This window comes from Rhodnius prolixus, unplaced genomic scaffold (assembly GCF_049639745.1).
Source record: "Rhodnius prolixus isolate KJV_2025 unplaced genomic scaffold, Rpr scaffold_5, whole genome shotgun sequence".
NCBI classification, from domain to species: domain Eukaryota; kingdom Metazoa; phylum Arthropoda; class Insecta; order Hemiptera; family Reduviidae; genus Rhodnius; species Rhodnius prolixus.
Genome location: NW_027411624.1, coordinates 27,516,000 through 27,539,913, shown reverse-complemented (window position 1 = coordinate 27,539,913; position 23,914 = coordinate 27,516,000). Strand labels below are relative to the sequence as shown.

The following is a 23,914-nucleotide window of genomic DNA, read 5'->3' as shown; positions in this document are numbered from 1 at the left end:
TACATAAAATCTGATTTTCTTATGGTATTTTTTTTTTTTTGTCCCATCCAATAATATTCAAACAACTGATATAAGTCCCAAAAATTATATAAAAATTTAGTATATTTCTTTTAATTTTGTAAACAGTAATGAGTAAATTAATTTATTTATATTTATATTTTTTGTGCATTTAGCCGTGAATAATGTTCATTTGTGGCACAGGCAGAGTGTGGGCAGCAGTGAAGGAGAACGTTTGTCGACTGTGGAAGAGGGCTTTTCCACAACACTTGAAACGCCTTCAGAAAAAATGAGAAATTTTATCTTCAAAAAACAACCCCCTACACCAGTTTTTAAGGATAAAATACTTAAAACATCTGAATTGCGCCAGTGGTCATCAAATTCAACAATAGAAAGTTTCTGTTCAACTTCTGGTGGTGGTATGTTAGAATCTTCCTTTGAAACTCCTAATGAATGTAGTATTGGTGGAAATGGAAAAAGTGAAAGTGGAAATCGTTCGCCACGTAGGCCATCCACAGGTTCTGGTCAATGGAAAGGTGTGCGATGGAAACCAATATTGGACGATTCAGCTGGCGATGTTTGGAGCGATAATTCTGAAAGGCGTGGTTCATCATCTTCAGCGGCTTTATGTACATGTTCTAGAAGTAAAGCTTCTGCTACCAGTACCGCAAATGCTGGTGCTAGTGGTAGTACTGCACCACGAACACTATCGCGGGTATCTTCACAAACAATCGGTAATAGAAAAGCAAGATGTCAAGCTTTCCAAGCAGGATGTTCTGCATATAACGAACTTGCACCAGGACGTACCGCTACCACAATCAGCCTTCCAAATTTACTAGTACCAGACTCTGGAGATGAGTCGGACATATCCTCAAAAGACGACTGAGTGACTCACACCGTCTAATTAAAATAAATAGTTGAAAACGATGATTTTAAAAATTTAAAAACCAACGGTTGTGTCGCAAAGACATTTTTTTTCTTTTTGTTGTTGTTTTTGTATTTCTTATTCTTAATGGGGGAACAATAATTTTTAAAACTGGCTCTTCTTTTTATAAACAGTATTAAACTTTTATAAACCTTCATGGCTGTTTTCATCACAAAAAAAAAATAGTTTTCACTTTTCAGGATTTTTTCGATGCCAGTTTCCAAAATCAAAAAAAGCATTGAGTGGCAACAAATAATGAAAGCAGTTTGCTATTATAATTTGGGATGTTTTAACAAACACTAGGTAAAAAATATAAGAACCATTGTTAATTTTGAACTTGATCTGATTTGTCCGAATTTGAATCAAGTCATGCTAAGTTAGAAATATGGAGGCTGTTATGTTAATCATTGTATGTGTATTGTTATTTAAATTTTAAAATTATCTGCTGGAAAATTTGTATTATTCGGCGCAATCCAGTTATCGATTAAGTTGCTCACTATTTATCTATTTTGTTTGTATTTTATATTACTCTTGTTATCATTGTTATTTGTTTGAAGTTATTATTTTTTCAGGGGGTTTCAATATTTTTTTGTGATGAAATTAGTACAATTATTTTACTCTGCTGTCTCACTTTTATTTTAAGATTTTATTGTAAATTTAAGAAGTAATGTTATCTTATAAATAAGTAAATATTTACTGTTTAAGGGGAAAAATAGAAAAACGGTGTGTATATTTATTTTATTCCCATCTTTTTACAAATTAGAAAGTACACTTTTTATAACTAAAGGCATTACGGCAGGTTGTTTGTTGCGATTCTTAAACTCTAAATTATATATTTTTTTCAAATTGTAAATTTCTAAAGCATAACATTTCCTGCTAACATTATACTGTTTTACAGGCAAAATCTACTTTATACGGAATTGGAACTTTAGTGGGCATTATACACAGCTTCTCCCCCAAGATTCTCTACAATAGAATTGTCCTGAAAAAATTGATCAATAAAAAGTAATAATGAGGATTCTAAATTTAAAAAAAAAGAAAAAAGAAAACCACCAAAAAGTGAGAAAAGAAGTGGTACTTTACTATGATGGTAGTTCCCTAGTAAGGCCTAGTTTAAATATAACGATACTGCTTTCTGCGTTTTTTAGTTTTTGATATATTTTGTTCAATCCATGTGCTAACTATCCTGAGCGAAACTTCAGGGGGAACTAGCTACTAAACGGTTCGTTTAGTCTTTCAGTCTTATATTTTGCGATAATGAACTCAGCTGCTGCTTCTTTATTTAAAAAGAAAATAAAAATAGATTTAAAACGTTGCGTTCCCCATTTTGACCTGTATTAAAAGAATAATATTTCAATTAATGTTGACGCTTTTGAAACATATCAAAAATTAGATGTCAGAAAATAATTTGATCATTAAAATACAATAATTAATAAGAATTACATGCCGTGGACCATATCGTTTCTTCTGCTACTGTTTAAAACTTTACATTAAACCTAGAAAATTAACTGGGTCAACATTATTTATTTATAAAAAATTCTGCTATAAGTTTCAATAAAATAATAGCTTTAACCTTCTCTAACTACTGATTAGAAAAAGTAATGCGATCACCGATTTTCAAAATTAGTTTTCACAGAAATATTAGTTTTGAAGTATGTAGACCGAAAAAGAGGTTTTTTTTAAAAATGGTGTGAGAATTTGTTGGAGAGCCAAATGTCTCAAAAACGGAGAATCGCTGAAAAATTATATATTTAGATTGGATATCATCAGGGATCCGAATGTATGGAAGTTCATCACACTACCCTGATGGGCTTTTTCATTTTTTGTCATTTTTTCAAAAAAAAAATCCGATGATTTTCTTTAAACCTCGTATCACACTGTACTAATATTAGACTGTAACCTTTATTTGAATCGTTTTTCTAGAACAATTCCATTAAGGGCACTTATGCGGAAGGGGTTCCTCTAAAGTTTCTTATTAATTGTAGGCCCTCCTTTGGTCGTAGGGTTAAACGTGTTGTTAAAATTTTGAGTTAGAAGCAAATTCCTTAACCAGAAATATCGCTTTACCACTGGATTTTTCACTTTTCTGAGATTTTTTCTAAAATATCTAAGTTTCCTCCAAACTAGGTATATAATTTGCATTTATTTGCATAATAAATTATTTATTTATAATAAAATTATTTTTTTAGGTAAATTCTTTTTAGCGCATTCTGAAGTTAGATTAGACTAGGGCGCCCTCAGGGCCTACGCCACTGCGACCCCTTTGGGTCTCTTGTGGCTCCCCTAACTTTAAAGCTCACCCTCCAGACCTGTCCTTTTAATTAGACTCTTAATGCTGGAGAGTGACTTTTGGGTAAAACTCACAGGCCTTGGTTTTTGCTCCCCGAGAAGTAACATCCTTAACCACACAAGCCCCTCACACTGACACAACACGTGTAGTGCCGTTTCCTCCTCTTCCTGACAGAACCTACAAAGGCTATCATCTGCCAGGCCCATGCGATGCATGTGTTTTCTGAGTCTGCAGTGGCCAGTTAATAGGCCTACAATCATCCTGATAGCCCCACGGCCTTGACGGATTAATTCTGCAGTCAGCCTCGGCGAATAGCCTTTAATAAACTCCTTCGCCTGTCTCTGCCCAGTGGTGGCAAGCCACCACTCCTGAGACCTACTCTGCACCCATAAGTTAATGGTCGCAGTCTTAACACACTTCGGAACCCCAAAGCAGGGCTCCGGGCCAACGAAGTATCCCGCAGAGCCTTCCCGGGCCAATAAATCTGCCGCTTCGTTACCCTTATGTCCTGAATGACCAGGTACCCAGACCAGAAAGACCTTATTTTGGTCACTAATTTCCTTCAGGGCACCCAGACAGTCCCAAACCAGTTTTGAGTTAACCTGATAGGAACTAATTGCCCGTAGAGCAGCCTGACTATCCGAGAAAATTACGACCTTAGAATTAATAATTCCTCGCCCTTCAATCTCGGTAGCACAGAACCTAATTGCAGCTAGCTCAGCCTGAAAAACTGTAGCTAGTTTCCCTAGGCTAACCGAAAAGCTACATTTCGGCTTCACCCCGTACACTCCCGCTCCCACACCCTCCTCAATCTTGGAGCCATCAGTGTACCACGCATTCTGAGGTTACTTTTAAAATGCCATTTCTTTGTAAGGGCAGTTTTACAATCTGGATAATGTTAGTAATAATTATGTATAATTTTTAAAATTCCTAGATTATATACATAGATAGATAGACAGACAAGTTAGTACCTCGAGAATTGAATGAAGCGAATATCGTTTAGGAGTTTGATTTGTTTTTAATGATGCGAAACTAAGGAAAAATAGAACAACAACCTTGCAGATAATGGTTTGCCATTAATATAAATCACTTCCGTCGATATAGATAATATTTATAATTTTATCTAAGGAAGTACTAATTATATGCGATAAAGCGAAATGTGAACCTACTAATTTTTTTTACATAAACAATAATATTCGTTGAAATTAATGAGCAAGCTTGCTTTTTAAATGTTTAAACCAGGTAACTTCCGTGGTAGTAATAGATCTATAGAGAGCAGCTATAATATTCCACATATAACATGTTAGTTCAGGAATACTTATTGAAAGAGAAATTTTCCCTGACTAGTAAAACTGCTCAGACTAGTAAATTTTCCATTCATCGGTGGGCCTAGATACTTGCGTTAGTACCTTTACAATAAAAACGACTACAGATATTATTTCAGATGGATTATCTGATTAGAAACAATCAGATTCAGTAAAAACAGGAGTAGTTGGTTTCAGTCCTAATAGCTCCCCTTAAATTTCTTTCTTACACCTATGTTCGTGGTGAACAAAGCAGTCTGTAACGAGAGAAAACTTCTAGAAGCCCCGGAAATGAACTGATCAAGCACTAAAAGCCAATAACCCCAAGTTTGAATAAGCGTCTTAATTAATAATTATTATAAACGCACACAGACTTTTTCTAATTGCAATCTTCAGGTTTTCTTAAACTTTTTAAATTTATCCAATGTTAATTCACCTGGTAGGTTCATTAAGATTTTCTTGAAAGAAGATTATCTGAATCCCTCAACATCAATTTTCATTAAACAAATTTCAAACATGTCAATAGATTAGTATATGAGTGCTGAAAAGAAGTGATCATTAGATTCATCTTTTGGTTAGAGAGTAATCTACAAATTAGAAATGTAGCTACTCACTGTTCATTAATATACTTTCACAGAAGGACCCAAAAAAAAAAAATCAGCGATGAGGCACTTTATAAGCCAAACCTCCAGCTATCCTTCAATGAATTTTCCTTGAAGAAAATTTCCAACAAATATGTCATTTACTTGAGTAATTAATATAATAATTTTAAATAATCTGGAGTAGTTTTTTCGGGACATTCGTGAAGACCTCCGATAATAAATTTGTGCTTTCCGGCACTTTAGGAATTCTTATATAATACAGAAATGGCACAGTAGAGGGATCTACCTTTCCTTGATCTATCCTATGTTACATCATACGAAAATTAGAACAGTACCTACTGTTTAAAGGAGAGCCTGGTCTAACGTCTCCCTTCCTACAAAACCTTCTAAAAATAATTTTTCCCGGCTTCAATTAAATCGTATGTGAGCATACGAAGTTTTAAGAAATTGGTATATCCGTAATTTCTAAAAACAAAAATCTCGACGGCAAAGTAGCAATTAGTTAACTGTTTTACTCCAAAATCTCGTCCGGCCTTTTGGTGGTACCTGAACCAAGCAACAAATTTGAACTTTATTCGATTATACGTTCTTAGGAGGAGGAGGAATTGGTAGCTATCTTTACCTTGGCGTCCTTGCGAGACGCCTTTCAAGTATTCTAGTCAAACAAAACGAAAAATTCTCAATAGACACCCTTTGTGATGATGGCTGCAACTATAACGGGTAGAGGGTTGCGAATTTGCAGACAGTAGACTAATCTAGGTAATTATTACAGGAACACACTGACTAAACATACACATGAAATCTTCACGGACGACTACATTCTACACACTAACATTAATTACACTTCGGGAAGCCACATAGACTTTTAATTTCGCTATTAGATTTAGCGTATAGAATACAATCTTTAGATTATATTTAGGGGACGTCAAAATATGCACTTTTGGAAACTCCGAAAATCAACACGATTGCTATACTTTCTTTTAGCAGAGAAATAGTATTATATTCTCTTGATTACTTTTTGTAATAACTTTACGAATTAAAACTGACCGGTAGGACAGTTGTATAAGGGTTGATACTCAACTTTTAAAACTAAGTTTTTTAAAGATTATTTTGTTTCAAAGAATATTTATGTACATATATCCTGAAATGCCATTTTATGTTAATGTTAAGCCTGCCCTTTTTCTAAGTGCCAGTTATTTTTTCATTTTTTTTTTTTTTTATTGATTTAATGAACAGGATTTCTGCAAACACATGGTCGGAGATTCTTACGTCAACAGTTACATTAATAGATTATGGTTGATACATATGATTATGAACAAAAATACATATGAGTTATCTTAATTTTTGTGATTTTTGTACCAATTTATCTCTTTTAACCATTTCAAAATAGTTCATTTCATATTTTAAAAACTATAATTTTTGAAATAACCAATTTAATTAAATTTCTATGACCAAAATTTAATATCTTATGCCACTATTTATTTTTTAATTATGAGCTTAAAAATAAACTGACCATATGGTTGTATTGACAAAGAATAGCTGCCATTATGCGTGACGTCACGTTTTTGCTACAGCTAGCTGACGAAACATTTGCTATTTCACCTTTGTATCAGGGATAGGTGCATTCTGGGTTGCGGTGAGATCGTGAGTTGAAGGTTCAAGACTGTGAGGCAGTATTTTTAATTTTTTCCCAATCTATTCTTGAAATGTTTGATTGTTTTTATATCCAGTGAAAGTTTGTTTTTATATCCAGTTAAGTGGCATATTAGTAAACATAAAACGATATCAATATGCTGGCATTATCTCGATTGGTTGTTATCGGAAATCTTCAAAGGTAATTTTAGATAAATATTTTTTATTTTAATCTCAAACCTTTGACCTTACTTTCTAATCTAATTTTGTGCGTAAAGCCAAAGAGAGCTTTTTATCTCTAAAGACGGTTAGATTATATTTATTACAGATATATTAAAAAGAAAACTAACCCTTGACAAAAAAATGATGATAGTACTTCTTACTACACAACTTGTTATCTGATGAACCGTTTATGTATAAATATATAAGTATACTCCCTGCAAGTATAAAAAAAAAAATTATTTTATAAAAAAACTTGTGATAATACTAAAGTAAAAAATCACTTCGTTTTATACCAGCCATATTGGTTAGGAACCGTAGTCTTAAGTTATTGATATATATTTTTTTCTTATTTTAAAAAGGTTAACTACACGATGTGCCTCGTCGGTTGTCCCGGAAATCAAAATTGAAGATTTTCATGTAAAAAATGAACCAGTATATGGTAGGTTTTTTTTTTTAAACGAATTTAATAATAAAGTAAAAAGATTTTTTTTTTTGTAATTGTATTTTTCTGCAGAATATTTGCCTGGTAGTAAGGAGCGGAAAGAGTTACAAGAGGCTTTGAAAGAAACTGCAAGCGAATGCGAAGAAGTTCCTATAATTATAGGTGGACAAGAATACCGAACGAAAGATGTTAGATACCAAGTTATGGTACGGGAAAAATTATTAATTTCCTATACTCAGTTTTTTAGATAAATATAGGTGTTAGAGATAAGTTATAAATAGAATAGGGACTATGATTATAAATAGATAACATAAATGAAGTGGAATATAATGTTTCTTTTGACATAATTTTAAATGACCTAGTTTTCTTTTTTCAATTGGTTACCTAGTTTATTTAGCTAATCAGATCAGAAGAATAATGCCCCTTAAATTTATTTTTCATAAAAGTTTTCTTAAATTTAAAAACAGCTGTAATTCCTAAAACTGTTGTTTTATTTTTCAATTATTATTTCAGCCTCATGACCATCAGAAGAAGATAGCGAAGTTCTACTACGCCGATTCAGTAAGTTAATTCCGAATTTTTTTCCGAATTGTTCTCTCTCTTCTTTCTGAACTCCAATTTTTTACTTATTTATTTTTTAACACAACATAGATTTTTCGCGCCCTGGGGATTACTTATTCCATAAAATGGTTAAGGAGTATTTTTTTCCCCCCCCAATTTATTTTTTATTTTATTCTGGATAGGTCGTAATTTTTTTTTATCCTTTCTATTTTCCGAAAATGCAGATTTTTTTTTTCAAGTTATGACTTTTCTTTTCATAAAAGAATATCATCACAGGCTTCATTGCAAAACCCATAAATAATGTGAAAAAAGGTCAAACATAATTCTTTCTTACATTTCTGAATTATGCTTTCGTCACAGAGTAAAGAATACAGGGAGTAAGTGTTGTGACCCAAGGTATGTGCCCCGTAGGAGTTGGTAAAGAAAGCGATTGAGACGGCTGTAGAAGCACAACGACATTGGGACAACGTGCCTTTAAAGGATAGAGTAGCAATATGGAGAAAAGCGGCGGATATGATGGCTACCAAATATCGGCAGAAATTGAATGCAGCTACGATGCTTGGCCAGGCTAAAACTGTTATTCAGGCAGAAATTGATAGTGCTGCTGAATTAATCGACTTTATCAGGTAAATATTCTTATTTTGAACAGTTCTAAATATAATTTTTGTATATAATTTTTCTTTTTTCTCAGTTAATCAGCACACAAAGACGTTTAAATGTGCAACATAGCAATTGCCAAATAAATCAACTCAGAAACTTATTGCCGCCCTCTTTCTTACATTTGGGTGAAAGTATTGTTAGACCAAAATTTTCGAAATTGTGATTATAGATTACAACGGCAAAAAATGTACTTAGACCTTCCTTCTACTCATATTGTCTTACTCTCAATATTTATCGCTTTTTCTCTAAAATTTAGTATGAGTACAAATGTAGTATAAATCTTAGAAAGCTAGATAATCTCTCTTTTTGTCTTCTTTTCTACGAGGTATCGCGATTGGTGGATTTTTAGTTATTTGGTATTTGATTAAAACATCCAATAAATGTCTTTAAACAATTAATCTTACAATGGAAATTTGTAATTGGATTTAGAGGAAGAAGCTTACATTAGCCTACCAAATTCTTTTAAATGATAAGCATTAAATGATGTTTGGGGTAAATTTAATTCTGCTATTTATATAATAATACTCAATTATCTAGCAGATATTCTTAAAGTCTAGTACTTCAAATTTTAAGAAAACTAGATCATTCATTGTAAGCAGCATACTGAAATTTTTCGATTTTCCGTAGACTATTTTTTTTTTTTAACTTGAAATTTAAATTACACACTTTATAGATATTTTTATTATATTTTTTCTTTAAATATAATAAATTTCATTTTATAGAGAGATTCTAGTCATTTTAATAGATTTGCTGTGAGTTGCTAGTTTTGTTGCCTGAAGACTTGTAAACGTTTTGTTTGGGAAATGCTCAAAAATAATTCCAGGGAGAGTTGTTAAGTCTTCTTTTCATTAATTAATCCTCTTTCGTTTGCATAAATTAGTATTTTTACTTTTTTGCAATAATAAATAACCGTTGTACAATTATTTTTGCAGATATTAATTTTCTAATAGTTTTAAATATTCATGAAAGTTATTTCCGCTTTATCTTGGTGTTCTATTTTTGTTTGTTTTTTAGAAAAGCTTTTCTGCGGTTTAAAATAACATCACCTATATAAATTTTATAATGATAAATGTATTGCAGATTGCTTAAAAATCTATTTGACATTTTATTTATTCATTTAAAGTTTTATGTTTTGAACATAAAAGGAGCGGCTGATCTAGATTTTAAATATAAAAATAACTAATTTTCTTAAAAGAAGTGGATTGTCTTCTTCATAATAAAATTAGGCCAATTATAGTTATTTTGTCATTAGATGTTATTTTTTAAAATTGTTATTCCATTACTTTTTTTATGTAGTAACCTTCCTATAACAATAATTTGCAGTATAATTATTATTAGCTAAATTGGTATTCTTCTCTCCTTTTATAGCTAAAATGTATACAATTAAATTTCTCGTAAAAAGTAATAAATGCCTGTTTAATAATTTTTATAGCAAATTAACTTGTTAAAAAGTTCCTTATTTCATTAGTTCGATTAATTTATTATAGGATTTAATTTATTATTATTATTTAGTTATTAATTTATTTTCATATTTTAAGGGTGTAAGAAAATTTAGTTTCCATATTCCTTCAAAGAATGAGAATGTTAACCTGTTTGTTACAATGAGAAGCGTTTGGCAACGGCACCCAGCCAAAATTCTTAAGTGTATTATTGGCACTGTCCATTTTTTTTTATTTTATTTTTTTTATTATTACAATTTTTTGTTCTCGCTAAATAGAGCTAACGGACAAAGTTAGATTTCTTGCTGTATTGACTAATAATAAAAAAAGTGTGGTGTGAACACGACTTTCTCTTATTGCTAACCTTGAAAATTGAACGTACAGTGATTTTAAACTCTTGACTATTCATCACATATTTGATTCTTGTAACATTTGCAATTTGTAAATCTGTTCACAATATATTGAAATCACACTTTTAGGTCAAGTTTTAAAACCCCTCTTAATCACCAAATTATAACTTTAAACAGATGTGTTTAAATACAAATTTTTCGCAAGTATTTTTTATTTTATCCGTCATATATTTTTCCGTTTTGCAATAGATTTGCTGTTTGAGGGAGGTTATATGTTATGTGTGTGTTTTTCCAAATGTTAGTGAATAGTAAATCATTTTGTAAAATAATGAAATAAAATTTAAAAAACTTAATTCTGTTTTTAGGGCTGTAAACATTTAGCATTTGTAATGTTTTAGAATCGTAAAGTTGTCATTATATTTATATAATGCTTAGAATTAAGCTCATTTCATTTGTAATTAATTCCATGTTTTCAGCTTTAATCCGCACGCTCCTCGTTTAAAATACAATTACAGCTTCACAATTCTAAAACATTACTTATGCGATAAACGCCTCAAATAAGTAATAGGTTTCATTAATTTTGTTTCATTACTAAACAAAATGTTTTACCTTTCATTAACGTTTTTAATAACACCCATACCAATCAAGTAACCTCCCTCATTCAGTCAGTAAGTACAAGACGGTAACGTAAGTAAAGTCGAAATCTGTACTCCAAACTGAATTAGTTACCACTTATGATGGATGAATGTCCGAAGTCAGTCAGGGATGTAATAAGCATGCGTGCTACGTCGGTTAAAATAATAATAATAATAATAAAAATAAATAGGGGAGGGATTAGCTATGTGGTTAGCGTACTCGATTCCCACGCGGAAGTCCCGGGTTCGAATCCAGCTGCTAACCCTTAGATTTTCTCTTCCTAGGAGCTTCTTATAGCTCACTGTCCGGTGATGGACAGTGTTGTCTGTAACGAAAGAACACTGTCCGGAGGCCGGCAGTGCACTGAAAAAAGCTCCAAGCGCTAATAACCTCAGCTGTTGATGCGCTAAAAAGAAAAAAAATTAAAAAAAAATAAATCCGGTCAATTCAAATACGAAAATTTGTTTATTAAAAAATATGGCTACATAATACCAGATTTTCAAAAGAATATCTCTCAGTTCAAGATTTAGTGATAGTAAAGACAAACTCATCGTGATGTGAATTGCCGCTTGAAGAAAAATATTTGTTGTTTACTCTTACTTAAAACCCTTGACTTGCTTCTCGTTTATTTTAATAATTATGACCATTTTAATTAAAGAATGCTGTTCATTTATAATCACTTAATTATAAGTGAATGCCGAAATTAAAAATGACGGTTCACCGTGAATAATTTCACGTAAAATTTAAAATCCTTGCTCCTTATTAAGTGTTAGCCCAAAGTAACATACCTCCTTTAAAAAAATATACATATCTATTTTTTTTTTCCTTTTTTTCGGCGCATCAACTGCAGGGTTATTCGCGCCTATATATATCTATTCTTCATAGTTCTATTTAGAAGCTATTGCGCACCTGTAAGGAGAGGCTTATTACCACCGTTCCATGTACCAAGCCAGTCTAGGAAAAAAAAGAACCTATCTGAAATCAGAGAACTTTTATTCTCTAAGCGTCAGTGAGAATTGGTCTTTGTTTTTTTCTCTTTTTTTCTCTCTCCTGGAATATTAATTATGTACTTTTTTTCATTAATACAGTTTCCAGTGCTTTTACCATCGATATATTGATATTTGTGAATTTGGTATTGAATTTTTAAATTTTACTCAGGATCGTCGTTTTTAAACAATGAATTCCTGAACTAATTTTAGAACCCAATTCACAAGATTTCATTGTTTTTATTTTTTTCTTCGCTTAGTATTTCCCTCCTGGTTAATGTGATTTTGTTTTTGCCAAAAAAAAAATGTTCTTATTTCCAAAATATAAATATGTTAGAAAAAAACATATCGAAATGTACGATTTGAAAACTAGCCTATTCAGGAGTTGTATGTGAGAATGTTCAAGTAATTTTTTATCTGAAGAGTATTTGGCAAATGAAACATGTGTGGCTGCAGACGTCAGGTCAGTTTGTAAAATAAAAGTTTCACCTAAAGGTAATCAAATTTTACAGTTATTCAGTATCAAATTTCATTTATTACGGCACTTATTTTGTTATTGTATTTTGTTTTAGATTCAATGCCTTGTATGCTAAAGAGGTGTCGAAATATCAGCCGCTCAGCCCAGAAGCGAAAGTATCGCTGAATTCTCACAGATATCGTGGACTTGATGGCTTTGTTGCTTCTGTGTCACCATTCAATTTTACTGCTATTGGTGGAAATCTTGCCTATACGCCAGCTTTAATGGTAGGTGTTATAAAGATTGATTTCTCCGGTATTAATTTCTTTCTCTTGCTTCTTTAATGAACTGAAGTAATTAATCAGACAGATGAAGTGCAGGTAACAAATTCTAAGCTTCAGATATATTTTCAGAAGCTTTTACATCTCAAAGTAATTTATTTATAGTAATAGGGAAGGGATTACCTCAGTGGTTAGCGTGTACTAGATTTCATCTCGGAGATACCGGGTGCGAATCCAGCTAATAGCTAATAGCCCTTAGATTTTCTCTTCCTAGGACAGCTCACTGTTCGGTAATGGACAGTGTTGCCTGTAACGACAGAACACTGTCAAGAGACCGGCAGTACACTGAAAAAAGTTCCGAAAGCACCTTAAACAAAAACAAAAAAAGTAGAGTACTATGTTTGTATATATTAATTATCAAACATTGAAATAATTGAACTGCCATTTCATAATCACACCGATTCATCTATGAAATGGGATTACACCTTTCTGTAAATATTGATTATTTACATTATAATCAGCATATAATTTAAATATATAAATATATATATAACCGTAAGCGCGTGAGGCTTACACCCAGATGCGGAGAGGGGAAGATGACGTAAACGTAATTTAAATCGATACGTGCTCGGGGGGGGGATAAATAAATACAAAGAAAATATTTAGTAATGAAAATGGTCAAGAAAACACTTACCTTTAACGCACCGGAAGCGAGCGCACACAGTATCCGCCAGGCGGTAAAGGATCTCTAATTAAGCGGTAGAAGGGAATAGGAACTATTAAAGAGCTTAGGTAAACAAGTGTGTAAAGATGTGTGTGTGTAATGTATAGCTGAGCTCCTAGAAGAGTAAGGAATATTGGGGTTCAAGCCCAAAGAGGCGTATTAGAATTGGAAGTGAGGTAAGCGGAAGAGGGAAGGGTAATAGTGCACCAAGTGCACTAGATGCGGATGAAGAAGAAGTAATAGTACAATCAATACACTAGATGCGGATGAAGCGAAGTGCTAGATATCAGCGGAAGTGTCTCTTAGCAGGCTGAGATGCAGTAAGAAGTACACCAGCAGGCAGACTCGAGTGACGTAGGGCCGGAAGCAGCCGATGATGAAGCGTTGCGGAAGTACGAAAAGCTGTACTTGAAGCGTTGGTCCAGCGGACGCGTACTATATCTGATGCAGAGCAGGGCCAGACGTCGACTCGTTATGAAGCGGTATGGAATTGAGGAGCACTAACTTATTTGCACAGAGTCAGCGGCGTACTGAACTACAGCAGACAGAAAAACCCCACGGGTAAGAGAGGATAGAGAAGGGGAAGGTTGAAACCATGGGAACTGAGAAATAAACAAAACTACAAAATAGCAGAAAAATAAGATATTGGCGGCGACACCAAAGGAAACGATTAACGAAAAATAACGCGTACTACGAGAATTGGAATAAGGAGAGAGAGAGAGAAATAGAAAAAGGCGAGATGGAGCACTGTCAAAAGGTACCGCCGAGATAGGACGGTACGCGGCTTAACAATAACAATTGATTAATTTTTATACTTAGTGTTTTAGGCGCCACGGTAGCCGAGCGGGTTAGAGGCGAGACCTGCGACGCTAATATGTATTGTGGTACTGGGTTCGATTCCCGGTCTTAGGCCTTGGATTTTATTTGATGGTTAATAAAAGAAATTTACAGTAAAGTATGTTTGCTAGTCGCCTCCGTCCACGACACCTAATTGGTAGTTGGACGTTAAGCCCCGCCTGAAAAAGTAGGCGATTACTTTACTTTACTTTACTTACTTAGTGTTTTCGATTTTTAGGGCTGCGCTACTCTGTGGAAACCTTCGGATACAGCACTGTTATCTAATTATACCATCTTTAAAATAATGACTGAAGCTGGGGTACCGCCGGGAGTTGTAAACTTCGTGCCTGCTGATGGTCCTGTCTTTGGAGACACTATCACCTGTTCTCCAAGACTTGCTGGCATTAACTTCACAGGTTCAGTCCCGTAAGTTAGATTGCACATATGTATATATTTTTTTTAAATTAATGTTTTCAAATTATGTATTTTTTTAACATTCTATAAATAACGGGTTCAAAATTTTTTTTTGCCGCGACAAAATAGGACATTTAATAGATTGTGGACTCAAGTTGGCAAAAATATTAATCTTTATAAAAATTATCCACGATTAATTGGTGAATGCGGTGGAAAAAATTATCATTTCGTACATCCTAAAGCAGATGTGGAAACTGTAGTAAATGGAACAATTAAATCTGCTTTTGAATTTTGTGGACAAAAGTGTTCAGCTTGTTCTCGTATGTACGTTCCTGAATCATTATGGCCTAAGGTTTGCTATTATTTGTTTATTGTGACTTCTGTTTTTCTTTAAGCAGTTTTTTCATAATAATTTAATGTTTTTTTTTTGTCGGCAGATAAAAGAAGGTCTGTTAGAAACAAGAAAGAAGCTTAAACTAGGAGATGTCCAAGAATTTGATACATTTATGTCAGCTGTAATTGATGACAAGGCATTTAAAAGAATTTCTTCATATATTGACCATGCTAAATCAAATTCCAACCTAAAAGTAATTGGAGGTGGAAAATATGACGATAAGTTAGGGTCAATTTCTTAATTAATTGTCATAAATAATTTTTTGCATATTCAAAATTTACAGCTATCTAGTCTTTTTGTCCTTTTTATCATGTTTATTCTTCTTGCAACGGAAAAATGTTTAATGCAGCTAAGATAATTTTTATTCTTAGAAAAGGATACTTCATTGAGCCAACCATCATAGAGTCGAAGGATCCACTTGATAAAACAATGACCGAAGAAATATTTGGCCCTGTGCTATCTGTATATCAATATCCTGATAATAAAGTGGAAGACACTTTAAATTTAATTGACTGTAGCACACCGTACGCCCTCACTGGAGCGATTTTCTCAGAAGATGAGTGAGTTTTTCTACATTTATTTTAGGATTGAAATGTTGAACTTTGCTTTAATTGGATAATTTCTGAAGTTTGACACAATTACAGCTATTTTGTCCACTCATTTTTTTAAGTAATGTATATGTACAGCCGAAGGGAATACATACATGTGTCCACCTGATAAAAATAAAAATTAAAAAAATTGTGGTCTAAATTTGTTCTAAAACATGTTTTTTTTTCAGTACGTTCAACGCGTACGCGCTGTGCAGGCTGAAAATGACCGCCGGGAATTTTTACATTAATGATAAATCGACGGGTTCTGTTGTAGCTCAGCAGCCATTTGGTGGATCAAGGATGTCGGGTAAGTTACAAAAATAACGAAATAATTCAAAGTAAAAAAACAAAATCTATTTTTTTATCATTACAACCACTAGTACTTTTATATGTCATTTTTTTCATTAAGGCAAAAAGATTTATTTTCTATGAAATTTGTCCTGTACTAAGTTTAAGATATTTTAATTCGTAATTTAAAAGTATTGATGTGAAGAAGTGAATAATCAAATTTATTAATTTTCTTATTGCTATAAGAAAATGATGAATCTTTGAAAATACTTCACCATCTATCCAACTGAAAATAGTAAATTACCAATATTTGCAAAAATTATCATTTTAATATGCAGATAAATTATTAAATGCGATTGTGGAAAATGTAAATTATTCAACACAATGGTAGGGATTTTTCTTTTTAACTCTTCTTTAGTTATTCCATTTGCGCTATTGCGGTCAAAATCAATTTCAATAAAACAAACGTTTACTCAGTTTGATAAATAATTATTTGCAGGCACGAATGACAAAGCTGGTGGTCCACATTACATTTTGAGATGGGCATCTCCACAATCAATTAAAGAAACCTTTGTTCCGCTCAAAGATTGGTCGTATAAATATATGACCAAAAAGTAGACTGTGATTATTTCATTTGTGACATCGTCAAGACACTCCTACAGTTACACTATTCAAGATGAAACTGCATGAAATGTATTAATATTTTTTTGAGTTTGATTGGAAGAAGAGCAAACCATCAGTATTTTATATGAAGTCCCAAAAGAGGAAGTTTTTTTTTTATTTAATGTATTATTAATTTTTGTTAATTTTAAGAAAAAGAACCTTTGGATTTGGCTAATTAATATTTAAAATAACGTAATTGTATTAAATGATAATAAAGGCCACATAGGGCCCTAAAAGAGAAGATGTTAACCAGATCTAGCATTGTTACCATTTTATTGTTTTGTTTATTGTTCCATTGTTTTTTGTTTTTTTTTTTTGCACGTCTCTATATCACTCATTAATTTATACTAAATAATAAATATTCAAAATAAGAAACTGCGGTTATTTTTTATTTTCGCTATAATATATTTGATTTCCCGGTACCTTTATCAAGAAATAAGAGGGACTCAACTTAACGGAAGCGTTTAAATAAATTATGTTAGTATTAAAAATTTTGTAACCACCAATTAAGCGTCATAATTTGTAAATATCCTTTAACCAATTTTAAAAATATTTTGGACTTTTTGCAAAGCAGACTTTCTAATTGAATTATTTTATTCAAATTATTGAACAAAATGTTTTTAAATATATGTGATGTTTAATAGCCTTAAAAAAAGAAATATGCATTGTAGAGCAACTTGAAAAAGAAAAAAAAGCATAATTTTTTTACTGAATGTAATGTTTGGATTCGGAGGTCATTTTTTATTAACGTTAAGCAATTTTTTTGGGCCAGCTGATTGTAATCTAAACCTTGTTTGGCGGTAGTTAGAGAGGATCGTACACGATCGACTCCAGTAGGTTCGATGGCATCAATAATAAATTTGTACCTGTGTTCATAGAGTGAACGCAGGGCTTTTAGGATTCATCTAAAACCAAAAATTCTGTAGCCACGTTTATTTTATTATATTTGCCTTCTTTCTTTGCTTAAATATACATTATTGGAGGCCCTAAGTTCTTCCGTTTCTTCAAATGTTCACGAACCCACATAACCCTATTGAGTTTTTCAAATGATTTTTTAATTAATATTTTGCAGACGAAATTTGCATTTTTTGCTCTACCGTTTCTACACAACAGGCTAGTACACGTTCCTTGGTATATAAATAAGCATGTCGTGTGCCACGCGCCTATGCTTTCGCATAGGCAATTACAATTTTGTGGGAATCTGTTTAAAAATCTTCTAATTTTTTTCTTTGGCTTCTTAAGTTTTTTAGTGTAAGTTTCCTTGTTTTTGTATTAATTGCAGTTTAACTGTAATACACACGATATGTGGTGATTCTAAAGTTTGGTTGGCGTGTGAGCTGTAATGGTCAACGTTTTGGACACTTGGTGTTTTATAGCAGTGGGGATGCATATCTGTAGAGATAACTTAAGTTGGTAAGTTTTGCGGCACAAGTTAAACTGCACTTTCTCCAGTAAATATCAACAAAAATTAAAAATTTGAATAAATAAGAAATACTTCTTTATCAAGGAGTTAAAGAATTAAATACTAAGACGTTGGTCTTAATAACCAAGTAACTAAATACCAGGAAAGCGTGGTGAACCTACTTCTTGATCTTGATACATCACAGATAAGTAAAAGCACACAATAAAAGGGTACTTAAATTTTTATTTTATAATTTTATTAACTTTCTTTCAAAGCTTGTCGAATAAAATTTGGCAGAGAGAATGCAGCCTGATGCACATCTTCGTTATAGTATTTCATCTTCATAGAAGAAAGTTCTTCCTCTTTGAATACTCCTATAGGTTCCTTGAAATTAGTTTGCTGGAACAAATTTAATATAAAAATTAATCTAGGAACACCTTCAGATATAAGAAATAGACAACAGTTTGCTGGCCACATTTCCAGCCAACCACTAATCCTTGTTCAAAGACTAAAACTAAAAACTAGATTTGACGAAAGATAATCTACTTACCTGGAGCCTCATTTGAAGGAAATATTACTGTTTTAAACGAAAAAAGTTAGTTTTATTACACGAGAAAGAATATGTTGCCGCCAAATCCCATTTACAGAAGATGTTAGGTCTTTGAAAGACTGAGAGGCAGTCCGATTAGTGTGCAACACTTCTTTTATCTATCTATTGTGGCTCAGTATCAACCATACAATAAGATGTCTGTGCTGGCCTAGAGAATTGATTTTAGTTTATAACCTCCTTTTATTTTAAATGAAATCTCAGTTTCTGTTAGAGTTGATTTTTTAAATATCTTTAGTAATTGATTACTGTGAAAAGAATATAAATTTCTTCAAAATTTTAAGTACACTTAAAGAAGCTGTGCAAATTCTGATCGGCAATATATCTTATCTTTTTTTTTTTGCAACTATAATAGATATAACAAGCAAAAGAGATGAGAGTAAGGAAATGGCGCAAATACACGGGCACGCACTTACATACATGTGCGCCAAGAGGCATGAGTGGAGTGAACGACGACCATCCAGTGATGGAAGCCGTTAGTTCGCCTGATTGGCAAGTTTACACATCAACCATCCTAGGAGGTCGGCGTTGTGTTGAGGTGGTCGCGTGGCCACCGCCGCTTTAGTCTGCGTTGAGGATTAGAAGGAAGTGTTATGGTAGACCTGTTGTGGATAAGAGGGTTGTAATGACTGTGTAGATTTGAGTGGAGTTATGTGTAGCGAGATTGTCCTATTTCAGAAACGAGAGGAATGTTGAGATCAGAGTGTATAGTATGATTGGAGACGTAGAAGGGAGCATTAACTATTGTTCTAAGACTTTTAGACTGTAAGGTTTGAAGTTGGTTGAGGTTCGATTTTTTAGCGCTTCCGTAGATTTGTATTCCGTACGTCCATATTGGGGCAAGTAGAGCGGTATATAGTGATCGTTTGTTCGTCAGGGTCAGCTTTGATCGTCTGTCGAGTAGCCTTTTCAACATTTTATATCTGAGATCTGAGTTATTTAACAAAAACTACTATTTTTTACCAAGTTTCAATTTATGAAACTAAAAAAAGTAAAAACTTATCTTGAAATTAATTTCCATTCAAATTAAGACTAGCATTAATTAATTTAGTTCTACACATTACCTTATTGAGAGAGCCCAGAGCGAATCCTATAATTCCGTTAGGATATGTAGGTACTGATGTATACGCAAAGCCTACTGATGGAAATAATTGTTTACAGATTTTATACACATCTGCGTATTCCTTTGTTTTTGACCATGGGTTCGAAGCTTGCGAACAGATAATACCTCCAGGTTTTAATGCGTTACGCAATAACTGGAAATATTCTAGTTGAAATAAAGGCACTGCAGGGCCTGAAATTTTGAATTAAAGAATAATAGGTTATACATAATAATTTTTTCCTGTTATTTATAATATAAAGCAGTACATAATTAATGTATTTAAGCTCCTAAAGATTGGAATAACTTCATTTGATTACACATTTTTGATTGAAAGAAACACAAACAGAGCTGTCAATTTCGTGACTTTTAAAAATCTATATCGCGAAAATTTTCGCAGATGTTAATTGTAGCTATCCTCAACACTTAATGGAATCAAATTTAATTTTAACTTGTCAATTACCAACTGGATCTGATGAATCTGTGATGATAACGTCATAGTTATGTAATCTATTTCTTACAAATGCAAAACCATCGGCAACATGTAATTTTAGTTTTGGATGTGTAAAGCCTACAGCCATACTTGGTAAATATTCTTTGCACAAGTCTATAACCCTTCCGTCAATTTCAACTTGGTCAACCAATTCAACAGATGGATGTTTCACAACTTCTCGCGCTACACCTCCATCACCTCCTCCAACAATCAGTACCTGGAAATTGTGCATAAAATTTTGTAATATAATTTTCGCTTTGAAAAATTTATTCAGCTAGGCGTCACTTCCGGGCAGTCGATTTTCTTTAAATTTGGAAAACTATACCCACATTTGACTCCTATTAACATTACCTAGATTTCAAGAAAGTACATCAAACACTTAAAGCTTTTAGAAGAAAGCCGAACCCCCTCTTCGAAGAGGCTCTTAAACAAAATTGGAGCAAGTGTTTTTGAGAAAATTCTAAATTAATCTACTGTTAAATGAACATATTTAATTGGATTTCGAATTTATTTAAGTTTTTATATTTTCTAGATTTGTGTTCTACTGTTTGCAGGCTTATTCAAATCTTTATATATATATTATTGTATTTACATAATTTTTTTTTAATTCATTACCACATTAATAAACAATAGTTTGTAATCTATTGCTATTAGTAACAAATGCATGTTTGTAGAAAATATTTTAAAGAAAATTAGTGAGTGTGGCATTAGATAATAAAGAGAAATATTTTGTATGAAGTCCAAATTTGAATAAAACGTAAAAAAAAATCGTATGTGTGCGACGGATAAGATATAGTTACTGTAACAATTAAAAGAGCACACATAACTCTTTCAATACATTTTCCATTTCACACCTATCCACCATAAAAACACGTTCTGAGCTAAAATTGTAAAATTACGTTAAATTAACAATAATCTATTAAAATACATATAAGTTAATGATAATTATTTTGATTTCATTCAATTCCATTGTTCTAAAGATTGCCAAGAAAGGCCGAACCATAAGCAATAATAAAAATTAAATGAAACCAGAAATACTTCAAAGAAATTTTTCTAATACAAGAATTATAATTAAACTATTTACGATTTTACAGAATTAGTGTGACCCCACATTCGACGCTTTATCAATCTCAGATTTTTTTGGGGACATTCCAAGTATTCACCATCTTCCTACAACTAGAGATAGTAATATCAATATGATAAAATTTCCTATAATCGTTTTTTTTCAATTTTTTTTTTTAAATTGTACTTATCATTTTGTGAGCTTCATAACAAGTAATATACTACTTTTTATTAATTACAATATTTTATCTAATTAAAAAAATTTTCTTATTATAATTATCATTATAGACTTCAAGGAACATTATAAAACACCTTTTAACGAATGCGCAAAAATTCAAACATAATTAATTATTACGTTATTCCACAAAAATTATCCAAACAAAACTTTTGATATGAATATGGAGTACAGAGAAAATTTTGAAGACATTTTCGAAATAAAAAAATCTTGGAAATTTGAAAAATCCATTAAGTAATATGGTATTTTCGGTAGTTTAGGAAATTTCTGAAGACTTTTAACTGCTTTTAATAATATAAAATATACAGGGTCGTACATTCTATTAAGTCAGTAAGGAGTATATATATGTATATATATGTATACAAAAAAATGCTTTAGAGTACAGAAATTGGTTGGTAGAGCAGTTCAATTATTGAGTGTACGTTGGTGTGTGTGTTCGTTTGTGAGTGTATGTGTTGTACTGGATTGTATATAATTAAACAAAATAAATATGTTCATTTAGGAAAAAAACAAAACAAAGAAAGGTCAAATTCCTGGCAGACGGTTGTTTGCAACCATTGTCAGATTGCTTTATATTCTTTAAGAAATATAATTTTGAGTTTAATAAGTTAAAAGAGTTTATTTTGTAATTTAATTTGTAAAAGTTTCTTTTTTTATGTAAATAAAGCATATTCATTCATTCATTCATTCATTCATTCTATTAAAATTCTAGTAGATAGAAGAGAACATACCCTTCTCACAAGGGTCCTGAAAAAATATATATCAAAATCGAAAATTGGACCGATTGCATCTCACTCTCTTTGACTGGAAGAAAAAAGAAAAAATGAAAAGTTCTGTAACTTTAATTTACTATACAAAACACTTGCCTTTTTTGGGTCGGGATGACAGCATAATGGGAGAAAAGATATCATTTCTTGATATGAAAATTCATCGAATTCCGTGCACTGTATGATTCCGTCGAGGACTAACGCTCTTCCACAGTTTTTCCTTAACAAGCACATAAAACAAATGAAAAAATTAAACATTTTTAAATAACAAATATTACTTTAGAACAAATATTATAATATTTATTTAATACGTAACATGAAAGCCTACAAGCAGCAGCAGCAGCCTATTCAACTAGCATTTTGTCTCAAATGGATGATCGGAGCTTTTTCTCAGTACACCCAACCTCTAAACTCAACAATTTTTTCTTGTTACAGACACAATCTTATCACCGGACAGTGAACTGTAAGAAGCTCCCAGAAAGAGAAAATCTTACAGCTAGCAGCAGGATTCTAACCGGGATCTCTGTTTGGGAATCCAATATTGGGCAAACGATATTCTTTCAATATTGAGAACTTAGTTTCTAACGAATGTGATCGCTTAAAAGAAAAAAACAAAAATCCTCTTTCTACCAAACGTTTCGTCCTCTCTACAATGATTTTATACACTGACTTCATAAGAACAAGTTCTTTTGACTTACGTTTCTAAGAGCAATATATCTTGATACTTGGTCACTTCGTGATGAAGAACTTTATCGATTTCTATTGACAGGCACATCCCAGGGCTCATGTCATATACTTCTGTAAACCAGCTTTTCTTAAACAAGTCCATTGTTCTGAAAAATAAAATACAATTTTTCATTAAAACTTTCATTTTTTAACACATTATTAAAATAAATTTCAAATTCGAATAGAAATGTAAAAGAAGAGCTAATTACAGACCAGCCCCAATGTGTTACTTTTTGTTTATGATATTTCAATTATAATTTCAATCAGTTAAGGCACAAAATTGAGACTGAATTCAAACTATAATTTTCAAATCCATTATTTGATAAATGTTTGCTTACGCAGGCGCAAAGCTGTAGTATATAGAGTACAAATTTTTTAATCTCATAAATTAGATCATACGTAATAGATAAGGGAGCAAAGAGATAAATTTACTCTTACCGCTTTACAATGTAGTTTATCTCATTTAAATTTTTAATGCTACTAATAAAGTTTGTTTTACAAAATGAGTTCCATCCTTTGATTTTTTTCTGTAATAAGATGCGATGATGAAAATTTTGACTCTTTTTCTTCTAGCCTATTAATATCAGCTTTTCTCAAAATAAATAAATCTGGTGGAAATAAATTGTGACAATATAACTGAATTAGAAAAATTTACTTTTTGAAAGTTTGAAAAATATACTTACACAATTATTACTGTTTCATTTCTACTTGATGTTCATGAAAACAATTTTCATCCACCTTCAGAGATTGGTTCATAAGAATTGTGTTGAGAAAACTGGCTTCACCTTATAAAAGTCCATTATCACTCTTTCAGACTTTTAGAAATTTA

General features: G+C 32.0%; 3 protein-coding genes and 1 long non-coding RNA gene across 18 annotated transcripts in view; 2 read left to right on the top strand and 2 right to left on the bottom strand.

Annotated features, from left to right (window-relative positions):
* LOC141458681 (bestrophin-4-like) overlaps positions 1-2,747 on the top strand; it is a 33,014-nt gene extending 30,267 nt beyond the window's left edge. For 6 of the 7 annotated variants that reach the window (XM_074136986.1, XM_074136982.1, XM_074136987.1 and 3 more), the window contains one exon: positions 174-2,747. In XM_074136986.1, the coding sequence (XP_073993087.1) occupies positions 174-883 (710 nt within the window). In that variant the 3' untranslated portion in view covers positions 884-2,747. The remainder of the gene's footprint in view (positions 1-173) is intronic. The other variant, XM_074136983.1, reaches the window with a different exon arrangement.
* LOC141458705 (uncharacterized) lies at positions 1,499-7,392 on the bottom strand. Of its 8 annotated transcripts, none has more exons than XR_012461114.1 (5): positions 7,266-7,392; positions 7,101-7,187; positions 5,131-5,228; positions 4,953-5,057; positions 1,499-2,254 (listed from the first exon to the last, which is right to left on the bottom strand). It is a non-coding gene; the product is annotated as an uncharacterized lncRNA (long non-coding RNA). The 8 variants fall into 8 exon arrangements; XR_012461115.1 differs by lacking the exons at positions 7,101-7,187; positions 7,266-7,392 and adding exons at positions 2,370-2,418; positions 6,632-6,765; XR_012461117.1 differs by lacking the exons at positions 7,101-7,187; positions 7,266-7,392 and adding an exon at positions 6,632-6,765 and having other exon boundaries at positions 1,499-1,904; positions 2,001-2,254.
* Positions 6,713-16,948, top strand: P5CDh1 (delta-1-Pyrroline-5-carboxylate dehydrogenase 1). Its single transcript, XM_074136990.1, has 12 exons — positions 6,713-6,952; positions 7,332-7,411; positions 7,487-7,620; positions 7,928-7,975; positions 8,387-8,601; positions 12,619-12,790; positions 14,584-14,771; positions 14,889-15,111; positions 15,197-15,375; positions 15,525-15,713; positions 15,932-16,050; positions 16,531-16,948. The coding sequence occupies exons 1-12, from the start codon at positions 6,909-6,911 to the stop codon at positions 16,647-16,649; spliced, it is 1,710 nt and encodes a 569-aa protein (XP_073993091.1). The 5' UTR covers positions 6,713-6,908; the 3' UTR covers positions 16,650-16,948.
* On the bottom strand, positions 16,076-23,662 carry SpdS (Spermidine Synthase). 2 transcript variants are annotated; one of them, XM_074137022.1, is made up of 6 exons: positions 23,524-23,662; positions 23,058-23,192; positions 22,459-22,579; positions 20,266-20,512; positions 19,768-19,997; positions 16,076-18,495 (listed from the first exon to the last, which is right to left on the bottom strand). In XM_074137022.1, exons 2-6 carry the CDS (start codon positions 23,186-23,188, stop codon positions 18,355-18,357), a joined length of 870 nt encoding a protein of 289 aa, XP_073993123.1. In that variant the 5' UTR covers positions 23,189-23,192; positions 23,524-23,662; the 3' UTR covers positions 16,076-18,354. The 2 variants fall into 2 exon arrangements, with proteins under 2 accessions (XP_073993123.1, XP_073993122.1); XM_074137021.1 differs by lacking the exon at positions 23,524-23,662 and adding an exon at positions 23,299-23,456.
* Between the last annotated feature and the right edge of the window lie 252 nt (positions 23,663-23,914).

What these genes read in the sequence shown, in the direction of transcription:
- P5CDh1 (XM_074136990.1), top strand. Translation starts at nt 6,909, where the DNA reads ATGCTGGCATTATCTCGATTGGTTGTTATCGGAAATCTTCAAAG. An exon ending in AGTTCTACTACGCCGATTCA is followed by an intron (nt 7,976 to 8,386) that starts GTAAGTTAATTC and finishes TGTGCCCCGTAG; the next exon opens with GAGTTGGTAAAGAAAGCGAT. An exon ending in TGGTGGATCAAGGATGTCGG is followed by an intron (nt 16,051 to 16,530) that starts GTAAGTTACAAA and finishes AATTATTTGCAG; the next exon opens with GCACGAATGACAAAGCTGGT.
- SpdS (XM_074137022.1), bottom strand. Translation starts at nt 23,188, where the DNA reads ATGGACTTGTTTAAGAAAAGCTGGTTTACAGAAGTATATGACATGAGC. An exon ending in GATATATTGCTCTTAGAAAC is followed by an intron (nt 22,580 to 23,057) that starts GTAAGTCAAAAG and finishes GTGCTTGTTAAG; the next exon opens with GAAAAACTGTGGAAGAGCGT. An exon ending in AGATTCATCAGATCCAGTTG is followed by an intron (nt 19,998 to 20,265) that starts GTAATTGACAAG and finishes TCAAAATTTCAG; the next exon opens with GCCCTGCAGTGCCTTTATTT.